At 34.2% G+C, this 18,531-nt stretch overlaps 1 protein-coding gene across 1 annotated transcript in view; it reads left to right on the top strand.

Annotated features, from left to right (window-relative positions):
• The first annotated feature begins 729 nt into the window (after window positions 1–729).
• Window positions 730–18,531, top strand: part of LOC311122269 (TBC1 domain family member 30-like) — a 71,675-nt gene continuing 53,873 nt past the window's right edge. Inside the window, exon 1 of the mRNA XM_084196658.1 lies at window positions 730–1,351. Within this exon, the coding sequence (XP_084052784.1) occupies window positions 739–1,351 (613 nt within the window). The 5' untranslated portion in view covers window positions 730–738. The remainder of the gene's footprint in view (window positions 1,352–18,531) is intronic.

Genomic DNA, 18,531 nt, shown 5'->3' with positions numbered 1-18,531 from the left:
CAAATAAAACTCTCGCTCTGATCCATAATAATCTCATCATGTAGACTAGCCTACCCACACTGGTGGGGAAAAGCGCATATCATCCGGATTTATGAATATTCACATGAAAATCTATCGCCAATGGGATGAAAACCTAGCTATAGTAATGAAACTATACCGTTTAAACAGTTGACTATATCACAGGGATACAAAACAGGGAGAAAGCAGATTGATAAAGGTATTTTCTTAATGCCATGTTTTTACTTGATTCTAACATGAGGAATTAGGCCTAAAGAATCCTCTAAATCCTCATCAATAAACGTTTATTCGCTGTAAATTGTAAACTCTCCCCCTACACCGCTCTGCTGAGATGACAGGGCACTGTTTGGCTCCTCTCCGAATGGTCAGGTGTGTCTTGATCTGGAGGAGCGCGGCAGCACTGGAAACATTTGGCGGTGTGGCAAGATAAGTTTGATCAGTCCTATAACTCCTACCCTCACCCTAACCATTTTAAAATGTCAAATTCAATAGGGGGACGTCCCAAGGATCCCGGATAGCATGGACAGAAGACGTTTCCAGTGGGCTGGACTAGACTATTCACTCCGGAGGGGCGGCAGATTTGCGCTACGAACTTTCAGGAAGGAAACTAGTAGCTCGGGAGCACAGCCCTACCTCCCGAGGAGAGGAATGGAATGCACCCGGAACTCACTTCCTCTTCAAGACGTGTATTGAATTAAGAAAGCAGTTGCACCTGTTCGCATGAAACGTTCATGTTTAGAGAGATGGCAACTTGAGAAGCGCAAGAACAACGGTAGTGAACGGGATCAGCGTGTTGAAATGTCGTCCCAGGTTGGGAACGTGGCGGAACTTTTAGAAATAGACATCTGTGACGGCGACATCTGTTCGGAGGGGGAAAGCGGAGTGTTCATCAACTCCGATACAGGTGCGTCACTCTCAGACGGCTTCTCGGCGTTTCAGCAGTGGACTAGACCTGGTTGTCGTTCCACTTCAGGCCACAACAACACAGGCTCTGTCTCAGAGAGACCGAGAGACTGCTCCAGCGACACATCATCGTCATGCCCGAGTCTGCATCCCCAGAACGGCCTGGGGTCTGGAACCGGTGATCGTGTGACCCTTGGCGACCTCCAGGGCGAGGATGTCCGAGCCCCCCGCTCCTCCATAGTGGACTGTCTGTTGGTGGAGCTTTATGATACCTACAGCAGCGCCCGGCTCAGTGTGGACAGCCCGGATAGCAGCACCGAGGCGTCCAGCTCTGAGCTGTTCTGCCGCAGTAATACTGGATCCAGCTTCCTCCAGGAGCTACAGGAGAAACACACCAGGAGACACCAGGTCAACTACCTGTCTCAGAAAGGTGAGTTTTATACACGCAGACACACAGAGAGAGACACAGACAGGTCAACTACCTGTCTCAGAAAGGTGAGTTTTATACACACAGACACACAGAGAGAGACACAGACAGGTCAACTACCTGTCTCAGAAAGGTGAGTTTTATACACACAGACACACAGAGAGAGAGAGACATACAGGTCAACTACCTGTCTCAGAAAGGTGAGTTTTATACACACAGACACACAGAGAGAGGTCAACTACCTGCGTGTTAAATACACCATGACATTTTACTGGAGGGTTTTATCAATGACACTAACTAGGTTTCCATCCGATTGGCGACAGATTTTCATGGGAATTTTCTAGAATCCGCATAAAGAAAAAGTGAATTTTCCCATCAGTGGTGTGTTTCCACCAAACGGACTTGTTGCGGTCATGTACAGAATAAAAATCTAAAGTTCAATGTGTTTCCATCGCATTTTCAACTCTACCGATTTTAGTTTTGTGTGTTTTGTCCAAAAAAACTGTTGCGTTAAATAGGCAATGTGCCTAGTCTGGTCTCTAGCGGATAAGAGCGATAATATCAGTAATTGTCAAACGGCAGTCGATCATCATGTCACTAGATCTTGACATTGATTGGAAAGCAGCATCAATCTCATAGTGTGTACTTTCAACACCCTGTGAAGTTCATCATTTATTTAATCTGCAGCCTAAGAAACTGCATGGTTTCCCCAGTCCTAGTCGGAGGACTGCACACCCATATCATCGTGTGACTCCCAAATTTGCTTCGATATGATAGTTATTATATTAGTATTTGCGCATAAAGGCATTTTCCACTGCCATTTCTCACATAATACATTTTACCGATACAAAAAGATCCCATCATGTTGAATTAACAAATTATCTGTAAGCATTTATAAAATTGTACTGGAACTTCCTGTTTCCATCACAGCTGTTATGATTGTATTTATTTATATGGTATGACTTTACTGCATAAAAACTGTGGATGGAAACCTGGTTACTGGCCATAAAACCTACTAAGATAACATTAACTACTACTGGTAGTCTACTACAGGGCAATATAACACTAAACCATAAGATAACATTAAAACTACTACTGGTAGTCTACTACAGGGCAATATAACACTAAACCATAAGATAACATTAACTACTACTGGTAGTCTACTACAGGGCAATATAACACTAAACCATAAGATAACATTAAAACTACTACTGGTAGTCTACTACAGGGCAATATAACACTAAACCATAAGATAACATTAAACTACTACTGGTAGTCTACTACAGGGCAATATAACATTAAAACTACTACTGGTAGTCTACTACAGGGCAATATAACACTAAACCATAAGATAACATTAAAACTACTACTGGTAGTCTACTACAGGGCAATATAACACTAAACCATAAGATAACATTAAAACTACTACTGGTAGTCTACTACAGGGCAATATAACACTAAACCATAAGATAACATTAAAACTACTACTGGTAGTCTACTACAGGGCAATATAACACTAAACCATAAGATAACATTAAAACTACTACTGGTAGTCTACTACAGGGCAATATAACACTAAACCATAAGATAACATTAAAACTACTACTGGTAGTCTACTACAGGGCAATATAACACTAAACCATAAGATAACATTAAAACTACTACTGGTAGTCTACTACAGGTCAATATAACACTAAACCATAAGATAACATTAAAACTACTACTGGTAGTCTACTACAGGTCAATATAACACTAAACCATAAGATAACATTAAAACTACTACTGGTAGTCTACTACAGGGCAATATAACACTAAACCATAAGATAACATTAAAACTACTACTGGTAGTCTACTACAGGGCAATATAACACTAAACCATAAGATAACATTAAAACTACTACTGGTAGTCTACTACAGGGCAATATAACACTAAACCATAAGATAACATTAAAACTACTACTGGTAGTCTACTACAGGGCAATATAACACCAAACCATAAGATAACATTAAAACTACTACTGGTAGTCTACTACAGGGCAATATAACACTAAACCATAAGATAACATTAACTACTACTGGTAGTCTACTACAGGGCAATATAACACTAAACCATAAGATAACATTAAAACTACTACTGGTAGTCTACTACAGGGCAATATAACACTAAACCATAAGATAACATTAACTACTACTGGTAGTCTACTACAGGGCAATATAACACTAAACCATAAGATAACATTAAAACTACTACTGGTAGTCTACTACAAGGCAATATAACACTAAACCATAAGATAACATTAAAACTACTACTGGTAGTCTACTACAAGGCAATATAACACTAAACCATAAGATAACATTAAAACTACTACTGGTAGTCTACTACAGGTCAATATAACACTAAACCATAAGATAACATTAAAACTACTACTGGTAGTCTACTACAGGGCAATATAACACTAAACCATAATATAACATTAACTACTACTGGTAGTCTACTACAGGGCAATATAACACTAAACTATAAGATAACATTAACTACTACTGGTAGTCTACTACAGGGCAATATAACACTAAACCATAAGATAACATTAAAACTACTACTGGTAGTCTACTACAGGGCAATATAACACTAAACCATAAGATAACATTAAAACTACTACTGGTAGTCTACTACAGGGCAATATAACACTAAACCATAAGATAACATTAAAACTACTACTGGTAGTCTACTACAGGGCAATATAACACTAAACCATAAGATAACATTAACTACTACTGGTAGTCTACTACAGGGCAATATAACACTAAACCATAAGATAACATTAACTACTACTGGTAGTCTACTACAGGGCAATATAACACTAAACCATAAGATAACATTAAAACTACTACTGGTAGTCTACTACAGGGCAATATAACACTAAACCATAAGATAACATTAAAACTACTACTGGTAGTCTACTACAGGGCAATATAACACTAAACCATAAGATAACATTAACTACTACTGGTAGTCTACTACAGGGCAATATAACACTAAACCATAAGATAACATTAAAACTACTACTGGTAGTCTACTACAGGGCAATATAACACTAAACCATAAGATAACATTAAACTACTACTGGTAGTCTACTACAGGGCAATATAACACTAAACCATAAGATAACATTAAAACTACTACTGGTAGTCTACTACAGGGCAATATAACACTAAACCATAAGATAACATTAAAACTACTACTGGTAGTCTACTACAGGGCAATATAACACTAAACCATAAGATAACATTAAAACTACTACTGGTAGTCTACTATAGGGCAATATAACACTAAACCATAAGATAACATTACAACTACTACTGGTAGTCTGCTACAGGGCAATATAACACTAAACCATAAGATAACATTAAAACTACTACTGGTAGTCTACTACAGGGCAATATAACACTAAACCATAAGATAACATTAAAACTACTACTGGTAGTCTACTACAGGGCAATATAACACTAAACCATAAGATAACATTAACTACTACTGGTAGTCTACTACAGGGCAATATAACACTAAACCATAAGATAACATTAAAACTACTACTGGTAGTCTACTACAGGTCAATATAACACTAAACCATAAGATAACATTAAAACTACTACTGGTAGTCTACTACAGGGCAATATAACACTAAACCATAAGATAACATTAAAACTACTACTGGTAGTCTACTACAGGGCAATATAACACTAAACCATAAGATAACATTAAAACTACTACTGGTAGTCTACTACAGGGCAATATAACACTAAACCATAAGATAACATTAAAACTACTACTGGTAGTCTACTACAGGGCAATATAACACTAAACCATAAGATAACATTAAAATTACTACTGGTAGTCTACTACAGGGCAATATAACACTAAACCATAAGATAACATTAAAACTACTACTGGTAGTCTACTACAGGGCAATATAACACTAAACCATAAGATAACATTAAAACTACTACTGGTAGTCTACTACAGGGCAATATAACACTAAACCATAAGATAACATTAAACTACTACTGGTAGTCTACTACAGGGCAATATAACACTAAACCATAAGATAACATTAAACTACTACTGGTAGTCTACTACAGGGCAATATAACACTAAACCATAAGATAACATTAACTACTACTGGTAGTCTACTACAGGGCAATATAACACTAAACCATAAGATAACATTAAACTACTACTGGTAGTCTACTACAGGGCAATATAACACTAAACCATAAGATAACATTACAACTACTACTGGTAGTCTACTACAGGGCAATATAACACTAAACCATAAGATAACATTAAACTACTACTGGTAGTCTACTACAGGGCAATATAACACTAAACCATAAGATAACATTAAAACTACTACTGGTAGTCTACTACAGGGCAATATAACACTAAACCATAAGATAACATTAAAACTACTACTGGTAGTCTACTACAGGGCAATATAACACTAAACCATAAGATAACATTAAACTACTACTGGTAGTCTACTACAGGGCAATATAACACTAAACCATAAGATAACATTAAACTACTACTGGTAGTCTACTACAGGGCAATATAACACTAAACCATAAGATAACATTAAACTACTACTGGTAGTCTACTACAGGGCAATATAACACTAAACCATAAGATAACATTAAACTACTACTGGTAGTCTACTACAGGGCAATATAACACTAAACCATAAGATAACATTAAACTACTACTGGTAGTCTACTACAGGGCAATATAACACTAAACCATAAGATAACATTAAACTACTACTGGTAGTCTACTACAGGGCAATATAACACTAAACCATAAGATAACATTAAACTACTACTGGTAGTCTACTACAGGGCAATATAACACTAAACCATAAGATAACATTAACTACTACTGGTAGTCTACTACAGGGCAATATAACACTAAACCATAAGATAACATTAAACTACTACTGGTAGTCTACTACAGGGCAATATAACACTAAACCATAAGATAACATTAAACTACTACTGGTAGTCTACTACAGGGCAATATAACACTAAACCATAAGATAACATTAAACTACTACTGGTAGTCTACTACAGGGCAATATAACACTAAACCATAAGATAACATTAAACTACTACTGGTAGTCTACTACAGGGCAATATAACACTAAACCATAAGATAACATTAAACTACTACTGGTAGTCTACTACAGGGCAATATAACACTAAACCATAAGATAACATTAAACTACTACTGGTAGTCTACTACAGGGCAATATAACACTAAACCATAAGATAACATTAAACTACTACTGGTAGTCTACTACAGGGCAATATAACACTAAACCATAAGATAACATTAAACTACTACTGGTAGTCTACTACAGGGCAATATAACACTAAACCATAAGATAACATTAAACTACTACTGGTAGTCTACTACAGGGCAATATAACACTAAACCATAAGATAACATTAAACTACTACTGGTAGTCTACTACAGGGCAATATAACACTAAACCATAAGATAACATTAAACTACTACTGGTAGTCTACTACAGGGCAATATAACACTAAACCATAAGATAACATTAAACTACTACTGGTAGTCTACTACAGGGCAATATAACACTAAACCATAAGATAACATTAAAACTACTACTGGTAGTCTACTACAGGGCAATATAACACTAAACCATAAGATAACATTAAACTACTACTGGTAGTCTACTACAGGGCAATATAACACTAAACCATAAGATAACATTAAAACTACTACTGGTAGTCTACTACAGGGCAATATAACACTAAACCATAAGATAACATTAAACTACTACTGGTAGTCTACTACAGGGCAATATAACACTAAACCATAAGATAACATTAAAACTACTACTGGTAGTCTACTACAGGGCAATATAACACTAAACCATAAGATAACATTAAACTACTACTGGTAGTCTACTACAGGGCAATATAACACTAAACCATAAGATAACATTAAAACTACTACTGGTAGTCTACTACAGGGCAATATAACACTAAACCATAAGATAACATTAAACTACTACTGGTAGTCTACTACAGGGCAATATAACACTAAACCATAAGATAACATTAAACTACTACTGGTAGTCTACTACAGGGCAATATAACACTAAACCATAAGATAACATTAAACTACTACTGGTAGTCTACTACAGGGCAATATAACACTAAACCATAAGATAACATTAAACTACTACTGGTAGTCTACTACAGGGCAATATAACACTAAACCATAAGATAACATTAAAACTACTACTGGTAGTCTACTACAGGGCAATATAACACTAAACCATAAGATAACATTAAACTACTACTGGTAGTCTACTACAGGGCAATATAACACTAAACCATAAGATAACATTAAAACTACTACTGGTAGTCTACTACAGGGCAATATAACACTAAACCATAAGATAACATTAACTACTACTGGTAGTCTACTACAGGGCAATATAACACTAAACCATAAGATAACATTAAAACTACTACTGGTAGTCTACTACAGGGCAATATAACACTAAACCATAAGATAACATTAAACTACTACTGGTAGTCTACTACAGGGCAATATAACACTAAACCATAATATAACATTAAAACTACTACTGGTAGTCTACTACAGGGCAATATAACACTAAACCATAAGATAACATTAAAACTACTACTGGTAGTCTACTACAGGGCAATATAACACTAAACCATAAGATAACATTAAAACTACTACTGGTAGTCTACTACAGGGCAATATAACACTAAACCATAAGATAACATTAAAACTACTACTGGTAGTCTACTACAGGGCAATATAACACTAAACCATAAGATAACATTAACTACTACTGGTAGTCTACTACAGGGCAATATAACACTAAACCATAAGATAACATTAAACTACTACTGGTAGTCTACTACAGGGCAATATAACACTAAACCATAAGATAACATTAAAACTACTAGTAGTCTACTACAGGGCAATATAACACTAAACCATAAGATAACATTAACTACTACTGGTAGTCTACTACAGGGCAATATAACACTAAACCATAAGATAACATTAAAACTACTACTGGTAGTCTACTACAGGGCAATATAACACTAAACCATAAGATAACATTAACTACTACTGGTAGTCTACTACAGGGCAATATAACACTAAACCATAAGATAACATTAAACTACTACTGGTAGTCTACTACAGGGCAATATAACACTAAACCATAAGATAACATTAAAACTACTACTGCCAGTCTACTACAGGGCAATATTACACTAAACCATAAGATAACATTAAAACTACTACTGGTAGTCTACTACAGGGCAATATAACACTAAACCATAAGATAACATTAACTACTACTGGTAGTCTACTACAGGGCAATATAACACTAAACCATAAGATAACATTAAAACTACTACTGGTAGTCTACTACAGGGCAATATAACACTAAACCATAAGATAACATTAACTACTACTGGTAGTCTACTACAGGGCAATATAACACTAAACCATAAGATAACATTACAACTACTACTGGTAGTCTACTACAGGGCAATATAACACTAAACCATAAGATAACATTAACTACTACTGGTAGTCTACTACAGGGCAATATAACACTAAACCATAAGATAACATTAAAACTACTACTGGTAGTCTACTACAGGGCAATATAACACTAAACCATAAGATAACATTAAAACTACTACTGGTAGTCTACTACAGGGCAATATAACACTAAACCATAAGATCACATTAAAACTACTACTGGTAGTCTACTACAGGGCAATATAACACTAAACCATAAGATAACATTAACTACTACTGGTAGTCTACTACAGGGCAATATAACACTAAACCATAAGATAACATTAACTACTACTGGTAGTCTACTACAGGGCAATATAACACTAAACCATAAGATAACATTAAAACTACTACTGGTAGTCTACTACAGGGCAATATAACACTAAACCATAAGATAACATTAACTACTACTGGTAGTCTACTACAGGGCAATATAACACTAAACCATAATATAACATTAAAGTTACTACTGGTAGTCTACTACAGGGCAATATAACACTAAACCATAAGATAACATTAAAGTTACTACTGGTAGTCTACTACAGGGCAATATAACACTAAACCATAAGATAACATTAAAACTACTACTGGTAGTCTACTACAGGGCAATATAACACTAAACCATAAGATAACATTAACTACTACTGGTAGTCTACTACAGGGCAATATAACACTAAACCATAAGATAACATTAACTACTACTGGTAGTCTACTACAGGGCAATATAACACTAAACCATAAGATAACATTAAAACTACTACTGGTAGTCTACTACAGGGCAATATAACACTAAACCATAAGATAACATTAACTACTACTGGTAGTCTACTACAGGGCAATATAACACTAAACCATAAGATAACATTAAAACTACTACTGGTAGTCTACTACAGGGCAATATAACACTAAACCATAAGATAACATTAACTACTACTGGTAGTCTACTACAGGGCAATATAACACTAAACCATAAGATAACATTAAAACTACTACTGGTAGTCTACTACAGGGCAATATAACACTAAACCATAAGATAACATTAAAACTACTACTGGTAGTCTACTACAGGGCAATATAACACTAAACCATAAGATAACATTAACTACTACTGGTAGTCTACTACAGGGCAATATAACACTAAACCATAAGATAACATTAAAACTACTACTGGTAGTCTACTACAGGGCAATATAACACTAAACCATAAGATAACATTAACTACTACTGGTAGTCTACTACAGGGCAATATAACACTAAACCATAAGATAACATTAAAACTACTACTGGTAGTCTACTACAGGGCAATATAACACTAAACCATAAGATAACATTAAAACTACTACTGGTAGTCTACTACAGGGCAATATAACACTAAACCATAAGATAACATTAACTACTACTGGTAGTCTACTACAGGGAAATATAACACTAAACCATAAGATAACATTAAAACTACTACTGGTAGTCTACTACAGGGCAATATAACACTAAACCATAAGATAACATTACAACTACTGGTAGTCTACTACAGGGCAATATAACACTAAACCATAAGATAACATTAACTACTACTGGTAGTCTACTACAGGGAAATATAACACTAAACCATAAGATAACATTAAAACTACTACTGGTAGTCTACTACAGGGCAATATAACACTAAACCATAAGATAACATTAACTACTACTGGTAGTCTACTACAGGGCAATATAACACTAAACCATAAGATAACATTAAAACTACTACTGGTAGTCTACTACAGGGCAATATAACACTAAACCATAAGATAACATTAAAACTACTACTGGTAGTCTACTACAGGGCAATATAACACTAAACCATAAGATAACATTAAAACTACTACTGGTAGTCTACTACAGGGCAATATAACACTAAACCATAAGATAACATTAAAGTTACTACTGGTAGTCTACTACAGGGCAATATAACACTAAACCATAAGATAACATTAAAGTTACTACTGGTAGTCTACTACAGGGCAATATAACACTAAACCATAAGATAACATTAAAACTACTACTGGTAGTCTACTACAGGGCAATATAACACTAAACCATAAGATAACATTAACTACTACTGGTAGTCTACTACAGGGCAATATAACACTAAACCATAAGATAACTTTAAAACTACTACTGGTAGTCTACTACAGGGCAATATAACACTAAACCATAAGATAACATTAACTACTACTGGTAGTCTACTACAGGGCAATATAACACTAAACCATAAGATAACATTAAAACTACTACTGGTAGTCTACTACAGGGCAATATAACACTAAACCATAAGATAACATTAACTACTACTGGTAGTCTACTACAGGGCAATATAACACTAAACAATAAGATAACATTAAAACTACTACTGGTAGTCTACTACAGGGCAATATAACACTAAACCATAAGATAACATTAAAACTACTACTGGTGGTCTACTACAGGGCAATGTAACACTAAACCATAAGATAACATTAAAGTTACTACTGCCAGTCTACTACAGGGCAATATAACACTAAACCATAAGATAACATTAAAACTACTACTGGTAGTCTACTACAGGGCAATATAACACTAAACCATAAGATAACATTAACTACTACTGGTAGTCTACTACAGGGCAATATAACACTAAACCATAAGATAACTTTAAAACTACTACTGGTAGTCTACTACAGGGCAATATAACACTAAACCATAAGATAACATTAACTACTACTGGTAGTCTACTACAGGGCAATATAACACTAAACCATAAGATAACATTAAAACTACTACTGGTAGTCTACTACAGGGCAATATAACACTAAACCATAAGATAACATTAACTACTACTGGTAGTCTACTACAGGGCAATATAACACTAAACCATAAGATAACATTAAAGTACTACTGGTAGTCTACTACAGGGCAATATAACACTAAACCATAAGATAACATTAAAACTACTACTGGTAGTCTACTACAGGGCAATATAACACTAAACCATAAGATAACATTAAAACTACTAATGGTAGTCTACTACAGGGCAATATAACACTAAACCATAAGATAACATTAAAACTACTAATGGTAGTCTACTACAGGGCAATATAACACTAAACCATAAGATAACATTAAAGTTACTACTGCAGTCTACTACAGGGCAATATAACACTAAACCATAAGATAACATTAAAACTACTACTGGTAGTCTACTACAGGGCAATATAACACTAAACCATAAGATAACATTAACTACTACTGGTAGTCTACTACAGGGCAATATAACACTAAACCATAAGATAACATTAAAACTACTACTGGTAGTCTACTACAGGGCAATATAACACTAAACCATAAGATAACATTAACTACTACTGGTAGTCTACTACAGGGCAATATAACACTAAACCATAAGATAACATTAAAGTTACTACTGGTAGTCTACTACAGGGCAATATAACACTAAACCATAAGATAACATTAAAACTACTACTGGTAGTCTACTACAGGGCAATATAACACTAAACCATAAGATAACATTAAAACTACTAATGGTAGTCTACTACAGGGCAATATAACACTAAACCATAAGATAACATTAAAACTACTACTGGTAGTCTACTACAGGGCAATATAACACTAAACCATAAGATAACATTAACTACTACTGGTAGTCTACTACAGGGCAATATAACACTAAACCATAAGATAACATTAAAACTACTACTGGTAGTCTACTACAGGGCAATATAACACTAAACCATAAGATAACATTAACTACTACTGGTAGTCTACTACAGGGCAATATAACACTAAACCATAAGATAACATTAAAACTACTACTGGTAGTCTACTACAGGGCAATATAACACTAAACCATAAGATAACATTAAAACTACTACTGGTAGTCTACTACAGGGCAATATAACACTAAACCATAAGATAACATTAAAACTACTACTGGTAGTCTACTACAGGGCAATATAACACTAAACCATAAGATAACATTAAAACTACTACTGGTAGTCTACTACAGGGCAATATAACACTAAACCATAAGATCACATAAAACTACTACTGGTAGTCTACTACAGGGCAATATAACACTAAACCATAAGATAACATTAACTACTACTGGTAGTCTACTACAGGGCAATATAACACTAAACCATAAGATAACATTAACTACTACTGGTAGTCTACTACAGGGCAATATAACACTAAACCATAAGATAACATTAAAACTACTTCTGGTAGTCTACTACAGGGCAATATAACACTAAACCATAAGATAACATTAACTACTACTGGTAGTCTACTACAGGGCAATATAACACTAAACCATAAGATAACATTAAAACTACTACTGGTAGTCTACTACAGGGCAATATAACACTAAACCATAAGATAACATTAACTACTACTGGTAGTCTACTACAGGGCAATATAACACTAAACCATAAGATAACATTAAAACTACTACTGGTAGTCTACTACAGGGCAATATAACACTAAACCATAAGATAACATTAACTACTACTGGTTGTCTACTACAGGGCAATATAACACTAAACCATAAGATAACATTAAAACTACTACTGGTAGTCTACTACAGGGCAATATAACACTAAACCATAAGATAACATTAAACTACTACTGGTAGTCTACTACAGGGCAATATAACACTAAACCATAAGATAACATTAAAACTACTACTGGTAGTCTACTACAGGGCAATATAACACTAAACCATAAGATAACATTAAAACTACTACTGGTAGTCTACTACAGGGCAATATAACACTAAACCATAAGATAACATTAACTACTACTGGTAGTCTACTACAGGGCAATATAACACTAAACCATAAGATAACATTAACTACTACTGGTAGTCTACTACAGGGCAATATAACACTAAACCATAAGATAACATTTACTACTACTGGTAGTCTACTACAGGGCAATATAACACTAAACCATAAGATAACATTAACTACTACTGGTAGTCTACTACAGGGCAATATAACACTAAACCATAAGATAACATTAAAACTACTACTGGTAGTCTACTACAGGGCAATATAACACTAAACCATAAGATAACATTAACTACTACTGGTAGTCTACTACAGGGCAATATAACACTAAACCATAAGATAACATTAAAACTACTACTGGTAGTCTACTACAGGGCAATATAACACTAAACCATAAGATAACATTAAAACTACTACTGCCAGTCTACTACAGGGCAATATAACACTAAACCATAAGATAACATTAAAACTACTACTGGTAGTCTACTACAGGGCAATATAACACTAAACCATAAGATAACATTAACTACTACTGGTAGTCTACTACAGGGCAATATAACACTAAACCATAAGATAACATTAAAACTACTACTGGTAGTCTACTACAGGGCAATATAACACTAAACCATAAGATAACATTAACTACTACTGGTAGTCTACTACAGGGCAATATAACACTAAACCATAAGATAACATTACAACTACTACTGGTAGTCTACTACAGGGCAATATAACACTAAACCATAAGATAACATTAACTACTACTGGTAGTCTACTACAGGGCAATATAACACTAAACCATAAGATAACATTAAAACTACTACTGGTAGTCTACTACAGGGCAATATAACACTAAACCATAAGATAACATTAAAACTACTACTGGTAGTCTACTACAGGGCAATATAACACTAAACCATAAGATCACATTAAAACTACTACTGGTAGTCTACTACAGGGCAATATAACACTAAACCATAAGATAACATTAACTACTACTGGTAGTCTACTACAGGGCAATATAACACTAAACCATAAGATAACATTAACTACTACTGGTAGTCTACTACAGGGCAATATAACACTAAACCATAAGATAACATTAAAACTACTACTGGTAGTCTACTACAGGGCAATATAACACTAAACCATAAGATAACATTAACTACTACTGGTAGTCTACTACAGGGCAATATAACACTAAACCATAATATAACATTAAAGTTACTACTGGTAGTCTACTACAGGGCAATATAACACTAAACCATAAGATAACATTAAAGTTACTACTGGTAGTCTACTACAGGGCAATATAACACTAAACCATAAGATAACATTAAAACTACTACTGGTAGTCTACTACAGGGCAATATAACACTAAACCATAAGATAACATTAACTACTACTGGTAGTCTACTACAGGGCAATATAACACTAAACCATAAGATAACATTAACTACTACTGGTAGTCTACTACAGGGCAATATAACACTAAACCATAAGATAACATTAAAACTACTACTGGTAGTCTACTACAGGGCAATATAACACTAAACCATAAGATAACATTAACTACTACTGGTAGTCTACTACAGGGCAATATAACACTAAACCATAAGATAACATTAAAACTACTACTGGTAGTCTACTACAGGGCAATATAACACTAAACCATAAGATAACATTAACTACTACTGGTAGTCTACTACAGGGCAATATAACACTAAACCATAAGATAACATTAAAACTACTACTGGTAGTCTACTACAGGGCAATATAACACTAAACCATAAGATAACATTAAAACTACTACTGGTAGTCTACTACAGGGCAATATAACACTAAACCATAAGATAACATTAACTACTACTGGTAGTCTACTACAGGGCAATATAACACTAAACCATAAGATAACATTAAAACTACTACTGGTAGTCTACTACAGGGCAATATAACACTAAACCATAAGATAACATTAAACTACTACTGGTAGTCTACTACAGGGCAATATAACACTAAACCATAAGATAACATTAAACTACTACTGGTAGTCTACTACAGGGCAATATAACACTAAACCATAAGATAACATTAAACTACTACTGGTAGTCTACTACAGGGCAATATAACACTAAACCATAAGATAACATTAACTACTACTGGTAGTCTACTACAGGGCAATATAACACTAAACCATAAGATAACATTAAACTACTACTGGTAGTCTACTACAGGGCAATATAACACTAAACCATAAGATAACATTAAACTACTACTGGTAGTCTACTACAGGGCAATATAACACTAAACCATAAGATAACATTAAAGTTACTACTGGTAGTCTACTACAGGGCAATATAACACTAAACCATAAGATAACATTAAACTACTACTGGTAGTCTACTACAGGGCAATATAACACTAAACCATAAGATAACATTAACTACTACTGGTAGTCTACTACAGGGCAATATAACACTAAACCATAAGATAACATTAAACTACTACTGGTAGTCTACTACAGGGCAATATAACACTAAACCATAAGATAACATTAAACTACTACTGGTAGTCTACTACAGGGCAATATAACACTAAACCATAAGATAACATTAAACTACTACTGGTAGTCTACTACAGGGCAATATAACACTAAACCATAAGATAACATTAAACTACTACTGGTAGTCTACTACAGGGCAATATAACACTAAACCATAAGATAACATTAAACTACTACTGGTAGTCTACTACAGGGCAATATAACACTAAACCATAAGATAACATTAAACTACTACTGGTAGTCTACTACAGGGCAATATAACACTAAACCATAAGATAACATTAAAGTACTACTGGTAGTCTACTACAGGGCAATATAACACTAAACCATAAGATAACATTAAAACTACTACTGGTAGTCTACTACAGGGCAATATAACACTAAACCATAAGATAACATTAAACTACTACTGGTAGTCTACTACAGGGCAATATAACACTAAACCATAAGATAACATTAAAACTACTACTGGTAGTCTACTACAGGGCAATATAACACTAAACCATAAGATAACATTAACTACTACTGGTAGTCTACTACAGGGCAATATAACACTAAACCATAAGATAACATTAAACTACTACTGGTAGTCTACTACAGGGCAATATAACACTAAACCATAAGATAACATTAACTACTACTGGTAGTCTACTACAGGGCAATATAACACTAAACCATAAGATAACATTAAAGTACTACTGGTAGTCTACTACAGGGCAATATAACACTAAACCATAAGATAACATTAAACTACTACTGGTAGTCTACTACAGGGCAATATAACACTAAACCATAAGATAACATTAAAACTACTACTGGTAGTCTACTACAGGGCAATATAACACTAAACCATAAGATAACATTAAAACTACTACTGGTAGTCTACTACAGGGCAATATAACACTAAACCATAAGATAACATTAAAACTACTACTGGCTAGTCTACTACAGGGCAATATAACACTAAACCATAAGATAACATTAAAACTACTACTGGTAGTCTACTACAGGGCAATATAACACTAAACCATAAGATAACATTAAACTACTACTGGTAGTCTACTACAGGGCAATATAACACTAAACCATAAGATAACATTAAAACTACTACTGGTAGTCTACTACAGGGCAATATAACACTAAACCATAAGATAACATTAAACTACTACTGGTAGTCTACTACAGGGCAATATAACACTAAACCATAAGATAACATTAAACTACTACTGGTAGTCTACTACAGGGCAATATAACACTAAACCATAAGATAACATTAAACTACTACTGGTAGTCTACTACAGGGCAATATAACACTAAACCATAAGATAACATTAAACTACTACTGGTAGTCTACTACAGGGCAATATAACACTAAACCATAAGATAACATTAAACTACTACTGGTAGTCTACTACAGGGCAATATAACACTAAACCATAAGATAACATTAAACTACTACTGGTAGTCTACTACAGGGCAATATAACACTAAACCATAAGATAACATTAAACTACTACTGGTAGTCTACTACAGGGCAATATAACACTAAACCATAAGATAACATTAAACTACTACTGGTAGTCTACTACAGGGCAATATAACACTAAACCATAAGATAACATTAAACTACTACTGGTAGTCTACTACAGGGCAATATAACACTAAACCATAAGATAACATTAAACTACTACTGGTAGTCTACTACAGGGCAATATAACACTAAACCATAAGATAACATTAAACTACTACTGGTAGTCTACTACAGGGCAATATAACACTAAACCATAAGATAACATTAAACTACTACTGGTAGTCTACTACAGGGCAATATAACACTAAACCATAAGATAACATTAAACTACTACTGGTAGTCTACTACAGGGCAATATAACACTAAACCATAAGATAACATTAAACTACTACTGGTAGTCTACTACAGGGCAATATAACACTAAACCATAAGATAACATTAAACTACTACTGGTAGTCTACTACAGGGCAATATAACACTAAACCATAAGATAACATTAAACTACTACTGGTAGTCTACTACAGGGCAATATAACACTAAACCATAAGATAACATTAAACTACTACTGGTAGTCTACTACAGGGCAATATAACACTA

Source organism: Coregonus lavaretus (assembly GCF_964263955.1).
Source record: "Coregonus lavaretus genome assembly, contig: HAP1_SCAFFOLD_259, whole genome shotgun sequence".
Lineage (NCBI taxonomy): Eukaryota > Metazoa > Chordata > Actinopteri > Salmoniformes > Salmonidae > Coregonus > Coregonus lavaretus.
The sequence above is the reverse complement of the archived record's forward strand: the minus strand, read 5'-3'. Positions and strand labels throughout refer to the sequence as shown.